Here is an 18552-nt window from a genome sequence, read left to right on the forward strand (position 1 = left end):
GTTAATAATTCCTTACATCTCCACTTTAATTATGCTGAGGATATTTCTTTACTTTAATTAAAAAGTTATGATAAAATTATTTTTTATATTTAATTATTAAAAATAATATATATTTTATAAGTAAAACAAGGGACTATAATAACATGGTTCTAGTGTAAGAATATTTTTGGAGGGATTTTAAGTTTTATTTAAGCTAGTAATATATTTAAATTTTGATTAAAGTAGAAATTATAAACAATCTCATGAATTGCATTAGATATTAGTGAGCATATAATTTATGGTGATTGTTAGTGTTAGGTTGTTAGGAATGTTGGTTGTCTCTAAGGCTAATATTAAATTTTTCATATCTTTGGTTAGTTATTTTGAGTTAGAAAATATATATTTTATACTAAATGATTTTTCTTATTAAAATATGTATTTTTTTGTAAATTAGATAAGCATGTAAATAATTTATAAATAATATTAAGTGTTTTTTGAAAGTATACTTATTATTGCAAAAGTGTTTTGAATATGATTTTAAATATGTTATGTATTTGCGAACTCATTTGTGGATTAACTATTAATATGAATTTGATTATCTATATTTTGGACCTGACCTTTGAGGGTTATACATTGACATCTATAGATATATTTGTTTAAAATTTAATATCTAGTCATAAAACAAAATATAACTCATCGTTATTGTCATTAGAGTGACTATATGCTCTAGACTCGGTCTTTTGAGGTTATATATTAGCACCTAGAAACATGTTTATTTAGAATTCGATGCTTAGTCAAAGGATAAAATATAACTCATTGTTATTGTGGTTAGAGTAACTGTACACTTTAGACCAGGTCTTTGAGGATTATATATTGGTATCTATAAACATGTTTATTTAGAATTTGATGCCTAGTTATATAGCAAATTATGACTCATTGTTATTTTGGTTAGAGTAAGCATAATTTTATAACTTTGAATATGAGCGTGTAATCTATGGTTGTGTTTAAAATTATTGATTTAATTATTTAAGTTTTTGAATTATTTACAAATGTGCTTTTAGAACTTTAAATCTTTGAAAGTACTAGAAGTAAATGAATTAATTGTAAGCTATGTGTATCAGTACGTTTTGACATGATTGGTCCAACTAAGAAGATGAAATATTATTTACTAAGTATGTAACACTCATTTCTTATTTATTTATTTATCTCTATGTTTTTTTCTTTGTTTCAAATGATTTGAAAGAATTGTATAATGTCAAAGTGTTGTTTCGAAAGTTTATAGTTGATACTTAAATTTTAATATTTCAATTACTAGATCGATTTATGATCTCGGACTTTAAAGTTAGATTATTTGATGTGAGATGATTTATATTCGGTTTAGTTAAGTCATGATTTATAATTATAATTTTTAACGGTGCATTATTTTGAATATAATATTTTTATTGAAGTTAGGATATTGTGTATAAAATATTCAGTGTTGCGGTGCAAATAAAAAATATTTTCATGATTTTTTGGTTGAAGCCAGATAAAAATTTCTCCAAGCTTGATAGTAGATCTTATATTTGTTATTCAGCAGTGTTATAATTACTTATAAATAGTAATTTCAATTACTTTTTTTTTCTATGTCAAAATAAGAAGGGAAGAAAAGTCTGCCGCAAGTGTCATTGGGGTGAAAAAAATCATGAATAAAACGACCATCGATTTCGTATTTCATTACCAAGTCATGATTTTATTTCAAGAACAAGAGAATATAAAGAAGAAGAAAAATCCATTAAATCTAAAACGAAGGAAAGGATCTTGTGCCTTCTAATATTGCTCCATTTGTAAGGCCACGATTTCACTGCCAAGCATAACAAGGCCAGACTTAAGCCCAACCAAGTTACTCAAGAAAAATGCCCAGCCCATAAATTCGTCAGCCCACGATCATCTGCCCTTGGATTTTTTAATATATGCTACTCATAATCCCACTGCAAGAAGGATTGTGGACGAGAACCTTTCTTTTGAAATGGAAAGCAGCCTCTGTGTTAATGGAGGGGTGTTTGAAACGGTGGTGGATATTATTTTTTAAAATAATTTTTTAAAAAATTTACTTTTGATATCTATGTATTAAAATGAACTAAAATTATAAAAAGATTAATTTATAAAAATTCAAGAGTTGGCAAAATTACAGTTGAACCGCTGCGCCAAAAATACCCAAGTGGGGAGGAAACATGAGGCCATTGAGTATGTAAAACTCTTTATAAGGAGGCGGGTGTTTTTAAATGAGGCCCCTGAGTTTGCCATCCTGAAAATAAAATAACATTACCAAAGCCAGTGTTTGGCATTGATTGGCTCTTGAAACGTCGCAGTATACTGTTCTATACCATTCCTTTTAAAAGTGATATTTAATTAGCTTTTATTGAATTTTTTTATTATCTTTGTAATCTTAACTTATGAAAAAAGCATAAAAAAGATTTAAACGTTGTTTGGCCCTTGTGCTTGTAAGTTAATCAGTCGTTGCTATAGGCAAAGATGTTAAAAAATAAAGTTGTATTAATAAAAATTGATGATTATTTGGTTACAATTGTTGAATTTAAAAATAAATACTGAGTGTTTGGTTAGGTAATAGTAAGAGGGGGGTTGAAAACCAATAGCAAATAAGGGCGTAAGGTATGTGTGAAAAAAATGATATGTTAAATTCAATAAAACAAGTAAAAAATAACATTTTTCAACCATTTAATCAAAACATCCAAGCTAATAAAAAAATAATATATATATATATATATAGTTTGCCAAATAAGTTTTTAAAAAAACAAAGCTACCATCAAATGATTGTTAGTATTTGCTTTGTAATTATTTGAAGATTGAAGGATAGTTTTTTCATATAAAAATAAAATCAATTGTTAATTAGGACAACATATCCTGTTTTTAAAATAAGCAAGTTAAAGATGAGAGGAGAGCTGTGATGAAAACACTGAAGAGTTTGAGGACTAGAATGTTAACATTCAAATCCACTTAAGAGGTACCATAATGTCAATTCCCTACCAGGTCATTTAAGATGCAAACAAAATTTGTGCAATTAAATCTCTATAAATTCATATTTTTAGAACTATGAAAAATTATTAATTAACTGAGATATTAATTATTTGATAAATTCTGTATATTAATTAATAAAAATAATAATTTATCAAGGTATCCTTTATTTATTTTTCTAAAACGTTATACGAATATTATCTAATTACCGAATCATTAATATTTGCAGAATAACGGGTTTCATCTCTCTCTCATGCTATATGTTCTGACTTAGCGAGGCATAAGCTGTCCATCCACATTATTTTTTAACTCCTAACCTAACTTCGAAAAAAATAAAAATAAAAATAAAAAGCTCACACGTTACGCCTTGTTTCAATTATGTTTCTTTGTTTTTCTTTCTTTCTTTTTTCCTTCAACAAAAAAAAAATCCAACTTTAAGTATGGCAACCTGTCAGCCCCACCAGGAATTCAGATTCTTCAGCAGAAAGGGAAAAAAATACAGTGAACAAGATATAAATAGAAAACTGAGCGGGTCCAGCCACCAAAAAACAAAACAAATAATTTAAATCCAACCCCATTTATGTATTTTTATGTATCCTATTACATCATAGAAGGAATCAAAGTCTAGACGAGGACCCACTTTGACTGTTGAATGATGCTCTTTGATCTTCCTCTTCCAAGTAAAGAATATGTGTATTGTAAGCATTAAAGAACATAAAACTAGCATGCTGCAGAATCCGATTTAGGTACATGTGTTTGTCTAGATTCATGAATTGCCTCGTCAACTTGATGCTACCAGTCCTTTTAATCTATACCACCAATCCTTCACACACAATAAACTGTCAGCGGATGATGATCCTGCACCCAAAGCAACAATCTTAATCAGCATTGTCAATTCATTAACCAGAATAGTAACTTCAGAGAGCAAAAATGCTGTGGTGAGGACAACTGTCGCTGTAGGCGCATTTTTGAAATGTCTACTTCCAAATGAGAAATTAGGCAATTGATACTTATTGATATGATTAATGGTATTCAGTAAGTGAAAAGATTCCTGATCCTAACTTAACCTGTGTATATGGGCAAGGGGTTAAGTCCTTTACCATGAAATATAAACATAACCTTGCAGTTTTGCAGCAGATGGATGTCCAGCAAGTGTGGTGACAACGTAAAGCCATTGCCTTATCATTTCAAGGGAAAAAAAGGAAACAGAAAAAAAAAAGAACACTACATCCTGCCCTAACAAGAAGACAGGAAGATGAAGAACATCTAACTTTAAGACCTGACATTTGGAGCTTTCTTGATGCAACGTGCTCCAAAGTGTCATCACACAAAGGTGGCCATCATCATTTCCCAGATTCTATGAGAATTTTATGCTTCAAGTTCAAAGTTAGCAATTATCTAGTAATAAACAATCTAAAACAAATTGGGTTTATGCAGTCTAAAAAAAAAAGGAACAAATACAGGGCCATCCTATTAATACTCACCAAACGAATTTTTTTAAAAAATAAATAAATCAGAATGAACTAGAAGTGTTACCATTGAAGTATTTTCATGACGCATCTTGGCATCTCACCACTTTCAGTCTCCTTCAACGTTACACCTCCGCACAAAACTTCCGCCCCCAGCAACCCTGTCTTCATCCCCGCAACACCAATTCCAACTCTTGTTTTCACATTCATCTTCACCTTCAATTTCTTGCTCGTGAACTGATGAAGAATCTTGGATCCAATTCGATCCTCAATCAGCTCATTGTTCACATTAGTCACGGTTTTCAAACTCGTCGCATTCCCTTTTTCCTGTGTGAACCTAGGCAAGCTCGTCGATCCCAAATTAACTTCTTCGTCTCCCGTTGTAGTTTCCACCTTAGACTCTCCGAAATGATATATAATTTTTTCATTAGGATTCCTAACTTCAATTCTTGCAACCATCTTGGCCTTAAGGTACGTGCCATCTGATTTCTTGGTGACGCTAAAAGTGGGGAATTTAAAAGACTGGAGGTGGAAAACGGGGAGTTTAGGATCGAACCAGATGTAAAATAGACCACCTGAGATTATCAGAAGGAGAATGAAAATGATGAGGACAAGGATTAAGTAGAATAAGCATAGACGACACCAATGCCTGGACCGTCTTTTCCTTGGCTGGAATGAAGGAGGCACTAATGTCTTTGTAGGTAGCGGTCTCCGGGCAGATTTTACCGGGTGATTGGGGTCTCTGTAACCTGGTGGTCTTGGGAGAACTGGCTTCATTGGTTTGTCTGCCATTAATTATAATGTTGAATTTTGATTCTTCTGTTTGTCAAGAAATTGACCATTAATCAAAATAACGATTTACCGACAGCAAGAAAGACTAGCTAGGACTTAAATTCAAAGTCCAAATAGATTGAGCAATACATCGTGAAACTGAAGCAGTCCCAGTTTCTAAACAAGATTCATCAGAGTGAAAATGTGCTAAGAATTGAAGATGAATTGTAGACATGCAAAGAGGCAAAATTACCTTGATAGAGAAATGGCAGGAGTAATGTTGATCAAGTTAATTTCTTCAAAATCTGGGGCATGGAGAGATCTGCAGTGGGATCTAAGAAAATGAATTTTTTCTGAGATCATTAATTAGAGAAGGAAAGTCGAATTTTGAACATTGGATCACGAGGACAGAGTCACTCTTAAATATGGAAAGCGAGAGAGAGGGAGAGAGTAGGATGGGGGTGTTGTCTCTTGTAGAAGCTTTGTGGTATCGATGGCAGGAATTCAGCATGCAAGATACACGCGCGGCGTTGCACGTGCTGACATGGCGGGAAGGTTTTTGACATTTTGTAGTTTTTTACTAAACTGGTGGCCGGACTATGCCGTGGGAAAAGAAAGATTAATATAAAAAAATGCTCAGTTACTGTGAATGTATTTTTTAGAAGCAAGAAAAGCTTGTGATAACGTAGTTCACTCAATTTGTTTTATTGAATTATATGATGTGATAAAACAACCATGGTAAATAAATTAAAATTTAAAAAATAATAATCATGATGACATGCTCAATACAATGCCTATTAATATTATAAAAACATTTATATAATCTTGCTTGATAAGAAAGCTAAAATCAAATGAATTTTGATAAATAACATATAAAGCATATCTTTAATTAATATTAAAATATAAAAAAATACATTAATTAATAAACTATTGAAGGACAAAACAATAAAAAATATTCATTTTTAAAAAAAAAACTGCATCTGAATTTTAGATTGTTTTAAATGAGCTATTGAAATTAATTTTGTTAAATCTACCATCAATATTAGATCTTCACACCAAGCTAACCAGGACTGGTCAAAAAGTCTAAGGCTAGATCAAGCTAGCATATTACCATCGATCACGCATCTAAAACTGTTGTTGGTGGTTTTCATGTTAGCTTGCTTGGAGCATCTCCTACGAAATATGTTACTTTAAGAGCTAAATTAATAAAATAATACTTTAAATAATATAAATATGACTTTTTAATTATGTATATTCTAATAAAAAAACAATTTTTAAAGCTAATTGTAGTAGAGTAAGAAAAATAAGTGTTTTAATTTTTTTTTAATGAGTTTGATGTTTTTTTTTCCATGTGACTTTATTAAATTAGCTTATTTTTTTGTTGTCCGTTGATTTTAGATTTTTTAAGAGATATATAGAAATAATATTTGTGGGGAAGAAAAGATATTTTGGCATTTTTTTAACACCCCTTGACATATAAAACAAGCATAAAAAAGTTAAATAATATTTTTTAATTTTTAGTTTTTTATTTAGCATGTGAGTTTCTCATTAAACGAGCCAAATTACTTATATCCATCATGAAAATTTTTTTTGGAGGGTGATTGTATTAGAATCTTGATTTATAATTATAATTGATGATATTTTTTAATAGTTAATTTAAAATTTTAACGATGCTATATAATATTTAAATTGTTAGTGTTAATATAATTAATATTTAATTATTTTAAATACATATCAGTATTCTATATATATATATATTGAAAAGGCACAATAGTAATGAAAAACCACAAGCAATAATCTCTCAAATGTTGAAAAGGAGGGAATTATTGACTAGTAAAACAATAAATAAATAAAATATATAGTTGATAAAAAAGATAAGAGAAAATAGGTATGGTCCAGGTCAGGGATCGATTGCCGCGGAAAAAGAAATCTAATATTTATGACCAATTCACTCTAATACCGTGTAGAAAATTAAAACAAGAGAATTGTATCAATTGATTGTTGTGGGATTTGCTACGGTTTACGTGGAGAATACAAAGAAAGACAAGGTAACAAATCAAATCAAGTTATAATCATAATTAATTTATTTTTTTAATCTCTTTTTGCTACAATCCCTGACTGTGATGATAAAATAATAAAAAAAAAAGTGTCAGGCGTCTAATAAGGCGAGCGTGCTGGTACTAATTAGTCATGCATCAATTTCCATGTAAAGGATATAGTTGTTACAGAGGTGAGTCGAGAAAGCCTGTTTCGATTTTAATATCGGCATAGTCGATGTTGAAGCAGTCTCAGGCGCATAAATCCATCATATTACGATTCCAGAATTTGCACGATAATAGTTTAGTGAGCTGCGTTGTGTTACGATCCAGTAAAAAAATATTTAACATGAAAAAATATTTATGTTATGGATTTGATGGGTCTAAAAATAATCTAAACAATCAGTGAAAAGAGTAGTTTGGTTTTTAAAAATATCAAGATGATATTTTTATTATTATTAAGATAATAATATTTTTGATCGACTTGGGTTTTGTCATTTAACCCGTCAAAGAACTCCACTAGGTTTAGCAAATTTATTTTTTAAACTATTTTTTACTTGTTGCTATGATAGAAGAAATATGCGATTATAAAATTAAGCATCAATTAAATATCAGGATGTTTGCTTAAGACTGCAATAATTTTATAGAAAACAAACTGAAATTAATTAGGATGATGAATTCAAAATAAATGAAGTATTAAAAAATAAAATTAAAAAGATTCAATTGAAATAGGTGATTACATGAATGAACATTAATTAAATATCAAAATATTTGTTTAGAATTATGATAATTTTATAGAAAATAAATTATAAAAATATATTTAAAATTAATAAAATATTAACGGATTGAATTGAAAATAAAAAACTTCGAGAGCATGTAATAATAATAAAAAAAAGGGGATAGAATTTAAAAAAAAATAAAGAAAATCCTCGTATGAACATTTAATGTAATCTAGAAAACACATGAAGAGTGAAGGAGCTGAGTTGCCCACTTATTTTAATTGAGTAGGTAACCCATTTAATGTCACAACCATCTAGAATTTTTACAATAATTCAAGATTCAAAATCACGTTTACCGATCGTAAGGAACGGCTATCAAGAAATGAATTGAAAAATCATTTCACTCCCATCGGCACTGACATCATATGGCCTTGTGCTTTGATCAATTACAAAATACCGTAGCAAAAAAGCTACCATATAAGAAAATCCAAACAAATCATATTTATATATTAATTTAATTGCTAGTTAGCTCGTCTTTTTCAAACAATGAAAACATTTTCATGTTAATTTTCATAAATTAAGATTAAATTCTTTTCTCAGTTATGAAAACTCAAAACTAAAACTTTTAAACAGAACATCCAGTCATTCAAATCTCACATGTTCATAAAAAAAAATTTAACCTCTCCCAGAATTCAAATGGTTTAAATGATAGTATGGGATGAACTTATTTATCAATTAAGGTTGACAGAAGTAGCTACTAATGGTTTAGTACTGTAGTGTACGGTGATTTAAAAAATATTTTTTAATTAAAAATATATTAAAATAATATTTTCTTAGAGTTTATTTTTTATTTTCTATATTGACACATCAAAACCATCAAAAACACTCTAAAAACCTGTTAATTTGATTTTTTCATACAAAAAATAATTTAAAAAACAAGTCATAACGTAAAAAAACCTTTCGTTAATGTAAAACTAGAATATTCTATTATACTCTGTACTAGAAGAACTGGGATGCAAGGCGCCTGTCTTGTTGTTCATGTGAATAGTCAAACATGTGTTTTTTTTTTTGTTTTTTTTAATTTAATTATTTTTCTCAATTTCATCATTAATTTTTTTTAACGATTGTTTGGATTGTCTTTAAACTAACCAATTTGATTGAATCAAGTTAGAATGATGTTTTTTTTTGTCAATTTTTTCTCAACTCCATCTCATACTTTTTTTTATTGATCTTCAAAAATTGTTTTTGAACTAGTCAAGTTGACTAGGTTACGTTGAAGCAACTCTCAAATGATTTGATTTTTAGCTTGGGCCAGGTAAGAAGTTATGTCAGGAGATTTTTTGTCAATTTTATTATTTTATTTTTTTAATTTTTTCTTTGAACTTTTTTTACCGGTCACAACTGGATTGTATTTAAACTGATTAAGTCAACTAGGATATTTTATGATAATTTTTATATAGTTTAATTTTAATCTTGATCTAGATAAAAAGTTGAATAGAAAAGTTTTAAAATTGATTTTTTGAATTAAGTTAAATAACAGTATCAGATAATTTTTTATAATTTAATTAAGTTTGAAAGAAATTCTATTCAATTTACAGTGTAACGGGGCGGTCGTTAAACTAGAGTGTCCTGTCCATACAAGGCGAGGCAAAATTGAATAGTATATCTACAAGAGTGTCATTTTATAATCCTAAAAAAGCAAAATTCCCTTCTCCTTTTTTCACGAGGAGACAGAAAATTGGCAAGAAGGTGGAACAGATTGAACAGTACACATACAAGACTGTCATTTTATAACCCTGAAAAAACAAAATTCCTGTCTCCTTTGGATCCATGCATGAAAAAGAACTTGACAAGACAACGCAATGCATTCTACGTTTAGGCTTTGTCGAGTTCAATATTGCATGTTCGTCCATGTGGGATTCGAGTCTCCCCGCTGTCGTGCCTATACTAGTATTGTATGAAATTGCTATCCAATCATGTTTTTTTAAAAATTAGATTTTTTAATTTTTAATTAATATTTTTTTATACTTTTAAATTATTTTGATGAACTGATATTAAAAATATATATTTTTCTAAAAAAATATTATTTAATATATTTTTTTAAAAATTACATTATAAAAAATGCATCTCATGTCATGTTCACCAACCACGTTATTCAAAAAGCAAAAAATATTAGTTAGACTTGCATCCTTGATTTAGTGTGTAATACATTCTGCTATTTAAAATGATTTTCAATTCAAAATATATTAAAATAATATTTTTAGATTTTTTAGATTTTTTATATTAACACATTAAAATTATTAAAGAAAACTTAAAAATTATCAATTTAATATATTTTCATGCAATAAAATAATTTCAAAAAAAAATTAAAATAAATTGAATTACGTTCCTAAACATAGATTTAATTTTATCAGGGCTCGGTGCCACCACAAATTATTTTTTTTAGTTTAACGTGGGTGTTCGGGCCAGTTTGCGTGCACCTCGACTAATCCCACGGGCCCTGAAGTTAACGACCATGTAAGCCTCCAGTGACCATCATATGAGTAACCATATAACTCGAACCTAAAACCACAAATGAAATAAATCTCCTGATCTCAATCTCTTATCACTGGACCACCATCTAGATAATTGCCTCCACAAAATATTGCTTGCAGTTGAGGTGCCCCTAGAAGTTTGGTGTTGAGGGAGGCCTACTTTGTTTGGCGATTTGATGCATGGTTTTAAAACAGAACTTGAGTTATGGATTAGGAAGATAGATAAAGTCCATCAAAAACTTTTTTATATAAAAAATTAAATTTAAATAATATTGTTCTAACAAAAAAAAAAAGTTGATAATCAAATTTTCATAAGTTAAGTACGCAAGATTTTTATTTAATTAATTGAGTTTTTTTTTTTTACCTAGATTAATTTAAATTTCAGTTCGCAGTTTATCTCACTTCACTATCCAGGTTTTAAAACAATGATTTGGTGAGGTTGGTGTTTGAGAAGTGTTTTTTTTATTAGTGTAATATTAAATAATAAAATTAAAAAAAAATACATGGCAGCAAAAGTCCAAATACAACGCCGATCTTGGAACGTGACGGTGCCAACAAAACTTTCTGTCCAATTATAATGGCTACGATTTGCCCTCCTTAACTAATAATTCGTGTCGTTTCACTTTCACTTGATTTCAAATCCGGGCAAAAAAGAAAAGGAAAGATTGGGCCATGCAAGGCCCACCATAAGTTGGCGGTACTGAAAATCAGTGGTTGTCAGGAGCACGTATGAGACACGGAGGGCAGATATTGGGTCCGAGGAAATAGCTTGCTAGTAAAGTAAAAACGAAGAGCCCTCACCTTTCTCCGTGATCATTTCTCAAACCGTTTCCTATAAAAACACGAATTATTCTGTCAATAATGCCACCTATTGTTATATATTCTTTTAAAAATATAATTATTGAAAAAGTAATGTTTATAGATGATTGAAATTTACAAAAAAACATAAAATTGTGAGATATCTTTATTGTATTTTTTTATTAAATAAATTTATTATTTATCCTTTAAACTTCGAATATCTAATTTGTTAATGTGATGTTTTTTTTCTTCTAATTGATAACAGCTAAATCACTGTAATTAAATTTATAAAATATTATCCATTCAAATAGTATTTTGTTTTTTTTTTAATTTTATCATTTAATATTATATTATTTTTGAAATTATACTTCGTAATTTTTTTAATTTTTTTTCTATTAGGTTATATACCAGTCTCTCGATTTTATCATTTTTTTTTATTTAATATGGTTCAATTAGTAAAATGATTAAAAAAATCAAAAAAATAAGGATTAAATTTAAGATAAAAATCAAATGAAACTAAATGATGAGAGACTAAATTGAAGAAATAAATAAATTAAAACAAGATAAAACTAAACAAATGACAATAAAAATAACTAGATTAATCAAGTTTATAATTGTTTAAAAAATAAAACAACACGTTATTTAGATTTTAGCTACTATAGTGGCGACTGAAAAATCCAGGCAAACCTATTTTCCTTTAAAAACTTATCTTGTATCCTATTTTAACACGAAAAAATCTCACAAACACCCTTCTAGAACACTTATAAATCAATTTATCAACTTAAAAAATCTCAAAAAACACAAAACTAAACCAAGTTATATTTTTCTTCCTGAACTTCAATGTATTTTATTTAGATAATATTAAAATTTTAAACAATTATCTTCAAGCTACTTTCATCAAAAGATACCCAAAAATACCAAAATCAACCAATTCAGTAGCTAACATATTTGAAAATAACAAGTTTCTCTCTTCATACTAGAATATGATGAAACTTTCTCTCTCATTCACAAAATAGAAGTATAAAAAATAATAAAAATGAAGTTTTATACCAAACTAAATTTAAAAAAAACATTTAAAAAGTTGTAATTTAAAAAATCAAAGGACCAAGTTAAATTTAAACACACCACCTATTCAGTGCATTTTCTAAGATACGTCGTCCTTTTAATTTTGACTCTAGCCAAAAAATACAAAATAATTGGCTATTAATTTTGAAATTAAAGAACTCAATTGATTAAAAAAAGTATGTAAACAGTATTTAGCATTGTCACAATTTGCCATATTTAAAAAAAATTAAAATATTTTTACTTCGAATTAATATTTTTTTAATATTTTGATATACTAATTTCAAAAATTTTTTAAAAAATTTAAAAAATATAATAAATTTTTAAATAAAAACATTTTAAAAAATAATTATAACCACGTTCACCGCATTCCTAAACCTTTTCATTTTAGTTTATTTTGATATTATATATATATATATATATATATATATATATATATAAAGCAACCGAGCCTATTTTCTTTACTCTTTTTTTCCTTCCAAACGGCGCCGTTTGGAATAAGGGAAGAAACCCCTAATTTCCAACCCAAGCAGCCACGCAGAAGAGAATATACACTCCCCTCTGCTCGTCTTCTCCTCTTCCCTTCACCCGACCTGCTTCTTCTCTCTAATCCACTGCTACTGCGTACAGACCTTCAATTTCAGTGCCCAACAGATCAAAGAGCTGCTGATATTTGCGAAAGTGGTGCCTACTTTCTATCAGGTTGGTTCATCATTCTTATTAACTTCTGCTATTTATCTTGAACAGATTTTCATCATAGGTTGTTCCCTTATTGATTTAGACAAATGTGTGCCTCTTTCTCTGAGAGAGACCATGATGAACATAAACGCTCGGTCGGTTGATTCATTTTTTTTTGCTGGGCACACTTTCGGTGAACTGACACTGAAAGGAATTATTGACAATTTTTTCCCATTTATGTTATTTTATTGACGTACAGATTCTAATTGTTTTAACAAATTGAGAGTTATCCAATCACACTGGCAATCCTCCTCTACACTTTTGTTTGACAAACCTGATCCCAGTAAATCAAATATCATCTTTATCCCCACCAAACAAACGGTTCCTTTTGGAACTTTCGTAGATTGCTTAGTATAGACTGCAATTGCTTAGTATAAACTGCGAACAGGAGGATCTGTAAGCCCTAAGCACTGACTGACAATACTTTTAATTTGTCAAGATGAAGGAATAAGACGTGCCGCCAACGGGTTGCTCTAGGAAACGGGCCCTATCTCACTACCCTCATTAAACTATCACTCTTTCCCCGGAAAACATATTGATACTGATGTCATTGTACAATAACAACGTCTAATCTGTTCAATAATTAATAAACAACACAGGACGCAGCTCTTGCTCATCCAATCTCGGCTGGCTTTTGGCAAAAATGGAGTTCGTGAACCCTGAAGGTCTTCGTCTCGATGGTCGCCGCCCCATGGAAGTACAATCCACTTCTCTACCTTTTTGCTTGACTCCACTGTTTCTTCTGTCTTTGCTTATTTTATTTCCCTTTTACCTATTGCAGATGAGGCAACTTAGAGCACAAATCGGTGCTGTAGCCAAAGCAGACGGGTGTGTTTAATATTTCTAACCTCGGCTTCTTAAAATCAAAACAAAAATATTGAAGTACAAAAAAAACTATCATTTGTTTTGTAGCTCTGCTGTTTTTGAGATGGGAAATACTAAAGTAATTGCTGCCGTTTATGGACCTAGAGAGGTAGCTGCTACTCCTTTTATATTATCTTTTATCTCTGTTTTTTAACTACTTATTTGCTTTGGTCACTTCTATTTTTTTTTTCAGGTTCAAAATAGGAGCCAACAGATTAACGACCAAGCACTGGTAAAATTCTTTTATTACGAATTCAGCTAGTTTAATACTTTTATTAATAAAAATGCCTTTGTAATGATGTGTATTTTAGGTGCGGTGTGAGTACAGCATGGCTAATTTCAGTACAGGAGATCGGAGGCGAAAACCGAAGGGGGACAGGTATGCTATTCTTTTTTTTTTTTTAATTTTTTGAAAATCTCTTGCTTGACTGTGCCTTTTTTTCGAGTTTTGGAATTGGTTGTTGTATGAGATTTTGAATGAGTTATTTGCTAGTGGGCAATCCAAATAACTTGAAGTTGACATCTTTGTTATTTCTGACACTGCTCTTTGGATTTTTTTGTGTCTGTCATTGTAAAGTACCAAGATTGCCTGTGAAAATGCCATTTTCAGTTGTACAGATCGTTGGTTTATGTTTGAGATGTGTTTTCGTCTTGGCTAGAATTTTTGATTGGCTCCAAGAATCACAATAAATTCTGCACTTCAAATCGATGTTACAATACACATTGTTGGGGTCTTTTGATTTGTTATAGATGAAAGCATTCGCAGGCGATCAACAGAGATTTCGTTGGTTATTCGTCAGACAATGGAAGAATGCATATTGACGAATCTAATGCCCCGTTCTCAGGTCCTTTTGCAGTTGCTTGAGATATTTTCCCAACTCCAGTGGATGCTGATTCTTCTTTTTTTTATTACCTAAATTGTTTGCATATTTTGCAGATTGATATATATGTGCAAGTTCTCCAAGCTGATGGAGGTAACTTCGAAATCATTTATGAATACCCAGCACTAACTTTTTGATGTTTGCTATTCTTTTTTGTATTTATGTGCTTCTTTGACCTCTGTGCGTAAGTTCAGATTCTGTTCATTTTATCGGTACATTAGGTGTTGCTCCTCTTTTTCAAGATTTAAGAGAAAAAGCTCCTTAAATTCAGGCCATCATATATAAATTGCAAATATTGTTGCTGGTTTTTCAGTACATGGTCTTTAGTGTAAGCAACCTACCTGCTAGTTCATGATAATAATGCCTGCAGAATTGTTAATGGTTACACTGCAACAACTTTGAAGGAAATTATTCTTCATTTATTTTACTTTTTTTCATCTGAAAAAGAAACTTAGACAGGGTTAAATAAACAGGAAGCATTAAAGAGAGCCAAGAGAAGAAAATTGGAGCAAGTCGGACCTCTTCTCCTTGTCTCCAATTGAAATAGAATACATACTTGGATATATTTGCTCTCTCCGTCAAATGTTTTTCCCTCACTCCCCAAACTCCAAACTGGCCAAAACAAATTATATGAGTCAAATAAATCAATCTTGTGCTGGTGCTAGTGCCCAGAGGCATGGACTTCAGAAACATCCATTGCTTTCTAAATAAGCTAAGCAACGCTTGAGGAGCCTGTTTCTCTAGTATTCATTATCGCACCACCACTGAAAATTTCCAAGATGCTTCACTATCTTGTACTCAATAAATTTCCATAATAATGGAAAATTTGTGTCCATTAAGCCATATGTTGTCTGCAGGAACTAGATCTGCATGCATCAATGCTGCAACTTTGGCCTTAGCAGATGCAGGTATCCCCATGCGTGATCTTGTTACTTCTTGTAGTGCTGGATTCCTCAATAGCACTCCTCTTCTTGGTGAATTCTTCATGTCTCTCATTTGAATGTGCAGTTTTCTGTTTTCTACACTACTTGCTTTTTATCATATTGAAGCTAACTTTCATTTTGGTGACCCAGATTTAAACTATGTTGAAGACAGTGCAGGAGGTCCTGATGTCACTGTTGGAATCCTACCCAAGTTGGACAAAGTGACACTTCTTCAGGTTTTTACGTGAATCTCTATTTCATATAATTGTCCCTGTTAATGTAAAACCCTTTGTTTCTTCCATGGTGATTTTAATCGTGAAAGTTATTGATCTGGACAAGTATGACTGGAAATTTTCATCATGGAAGTTACTCTTGAGTTGTGACAACAAGAATTTGTGGTGTGCAAATTTTTATCAAAAGTTGCCGTGTCATTTCTTTTCCTTCTAGCCACCTTTTGACACCCTCCTATCCCTCTAAATCTTCTTCACTGGTAAAAGGAAAAGTAAGATGAAAGCAAACACCAAATAGCCCTTGCTCTCATAGTGTGATCTGCCCCACTGTTTTGAATACAGCGTCCAGATACTTCTTAATACCACTTCTATCACTCTTCTAATACAACTCTACAATGTTTTCAAACGTGAGAATCTATCATTTGTGTTCAGCATGATCCCAGTCTTTCAACCCCGCTGCAAGCATGGGAATTAGAACACTTCTATCACTCTTCTAATACAACTCTACAATGTTTTCAAACGTGAGAATCTATCATTTGTGTTCAGCATGATCCCAGTCTTTCAACCCCGCTGCAAGCGTGGGAATTATAATTCTTACTTTTAGCAAAGCTTTTACTCCTAGATCCCTCATTTATGGTGTTTTTTTAATGCAGATGGATGCTAAGCTGCCAATTGATACCTTTGAAAATGTTATGCAACTTGCTGTTGAAGGCTGCAAGGCAATAGCAAATTACATTCGTGAAGTAAGTGATAGTTTGAATATGATTGAATGACCTATGCATCTTAACCATGTCTTAATGAAATTTATATATTGGCACGCATCTTAAACATTTTCATTATAGCTGAACTATTTATTGTGCACCTTTTGGAAGGTTTTGCTAGAGAATACCAAACAGCTGGAGTATCGACGTGGCTTGTAGTTCATAAAAAGGGTAAGAATTCTGAGCCACGTACTATCATATGCTTGTAACTTGACAAAAACAGACAGGGTTGACCGTATCTGCGTTTTTGTTCTTCAGGTATCGGGGCTCATATCCAAGCCCCAACCTTTGCCTGGTTATCGTTGGACTTTCAGTTGTCAAGTCATCACTTGAAATTTGTTGCATATACCGGAGTTGCCATCTCTTAAGTGAATTCAACTCCGTTAATTTGCTGAAGTCGTAGCTTACCGGGAGAGATAGTGGCCAGCACGTTTGTATTTATATTTTCATTTGTTGCTGGAAGTGGTTGGTTTGACCGGAAACGTTGAACTCATGATGCCTTGTACCATCATTTTTGAATTGTTGATACAATGCAGTAAATTTTGCAAGGAGGATGACATGAGGTGGTGCTGTTGTCAGTAACCTAGTAAAGGAGTTCTTGTAATTACCAGCTTTTTGACCCGCTATTCACCACGGCTGGATAAGTTTTTTTCTCAGTAAAAAAAATTAAATATATAGGCTTTGGAAATTAAATGAACCACAGAGGTAAAATCAACCTTGTTTGGAAAAATATCTTCTTTTTTCCCACTAGCTTGCAAGTTTCTATCCCGCGTTAATGGAAAAGAGGGAAATAATATGTTAAATTTGCTTGTCATTTCATCCCCTCTCTCCACCTGGAAATATATCAATATCAATCAATATTCATTATCTTTCTCTTCCAACAAATAATTTATTTTCCTTCATTCCACTTGTTATTTAATTCCAAACAAGTTAGATATAATTTTCCCGAAACAAAGACTTGGAAGCTGGAACTTGTGGCAAAATAATGTCAAGAAGCTGCCACTTGGGATTCTAAAAGATGGGGTTATAAGAAGTAGCATCTTTTGCCCTATACCCGAACCATGCTTACTACTTTGAATTGATTTTTGTGATTGGATTTTTTAACAATTCTATCATCCTTCAGTTTTTTTTTCATATCAAATTTTACCCTCATTAATTGAATTGTTAGTTTTTTATTTTAATGAACTTTTTAAATTGATATTTTTTTATAATTTTATTTTTTAACATTAAATTGGTTGAGAATTTAGCTTTTTGATTGAGCTCAAATCTAGAATTTTACAGTTACGAGCTTAAAAGATTAACCGGGGTTCTCTAAATATCAATGTCAAATTTATCTTAAGAAATTTAATTTCTATTGCAAACATTTTTAGACTCACCCAGTCATATATTAACATGCCTCAAGATAGGTTGATATACATACATGCTGAATGACTTACCATTCTAATTAGCAACTGGGATGCATTGATATAAAAAATAATTTTTAAAAAATAAAAAATATTATTTTGATACATTTTTAAATGAAAAACACTTTGAAAAGCAATCGCAATCACACTCTCAAACAGGCCAACGCTAAATAATTTTTATGTTTTTTCTAGTATAGTTAATCTTAAATAGATAATCTATATTTAAAAATGATTTATTCATAAATTATTAACTTTTAATGACACGATTAATAAGAATAAATCTCAATCATGAAAAAAAAATGGTTGGAGAATATCTCCTATGAATGAATATTTTAATCATTTATTTGAATTTAATAATTTGACTTTTGCAAC

General features: G+C 30.6%; 2 protein-coding genes across 4 annotated transcripts; one reads left to right on the forward strand and one right to left on the reverse strand.

Annotated features, from left to right (window-relative positions):
* Positions 1-3430: 3430 nt before the first annotated feature.
* LOC133681796 (uncharacterized) lies at positions 3431-5696 on the reverse strand. The gene is made up of 3 exons (XM_062104946.1): positions 5485-5696; positions 4528-5279; positions 3431-3849 (listed from the first exon to the last, which is right to left on the reverse strand). Exons 2-3 carry the CDS (start codon positions 5250-5252, stop codon positions 3834-3836), a joined length of 741 nt encoding a protein of 246 aa, XP_061960930.1. The 5' UTR covers positions 5253-5279; positions 5485-5696; the 3' UTR covers positions 3431-3833.
* Positions 5697-12863: 7167 nt separating this feature from the next.
* On the forward strand, positions 12864-17325 carry LOC133681545 (exosome complex component RRP41 homolog). 3 transcript variants are annotated; one of them, XM_062104619.1, is made up of 13 exons: positions 12864-13082; positions 13718-13815; positions 13900-13946; positions 14031-14091; positions 14176-14214; positions 14294-14361; positions 14749-14827; positions 14920-14956; positions 15721-15771; positions 15937-16022; positions 16670-16759; positions 16889-16948; positions 17036-17325. In XM_062104619.1, exons 2-12 carry the CDS (start codon positions 13762-13764, stop codon positions 16934-16936), a joined length of 660 nt encoding a protein of 219 aa, XP_061960603.1. In that variant the 5' UTR covers positions 12864-13082; positions 13718-13761; the 3' UTR covers positions 16937-16948; positions 17036-17325. The 3 variants fall into 3 exon arrangements, with proteins under 3 accessions (XP_061960603.1, XP_061960602.1, XP_061960604.1); XM_062104618.1 differs by having other exon boundaries at positions 12867-13082; positions 15721-15837; XM_062104620.1 differs by lacking the exon at positions 12864-13082 and having other exon boundaries at positions 13722-13815; positions 14733-14827; positions 15721-15837.
* Positions 17326-18552: the final 1227 nt, after the last annotated feature.

Source organism: Populus nigra, chromosome 2 (genome assembly GCF_951802175.1).
Source record: "Populus nigra chromosome 2, ddPopNigr1.1, whole genome shotgun sequence".
Lineage (NCBI taxonomy): Eukaryota > Viridiplantae > Streptophyta > Magnoliopsida > Malpighiales > Salicaceae > Populus > Populus nigra.

What these genes read in the sequence shown, in the direction of transcription:
- LOC133681545 (XM_062104618.1), top strand. Translation starts at nt 13,762, where the DNA reads ATGGAGTTCGTGAACCCTGAAGGTCTTCGTCTCGATGGTCGCCGCCCC. An exon ending in CCGTTTATGGACCTAGAGAG is followed by an intron (nt 14,092 to 14,175) that starts GTAGCTGCTACT and finishes TTTTTTTTTCAG; the next exon opens with GTTCAAAATAGGAGCCAACA. An exon ending in ACAAAGTGACACTTCTTCAG is followed by an intron (nt 16,023 to 16,669) that starts GTTTTTACGTGA and finishes TTTTTAATGCAG; the next exon opens with ATGGATGCTAAGCTGCCAAT.
- LOC133681796 (XM_062104946.1), bottom strand. Translation starts at nt 5,252, where the DNA reads ATGGCAGACAAACCAATGAAGCCAGTTCTCCCAAGACCACCAGGTTAC.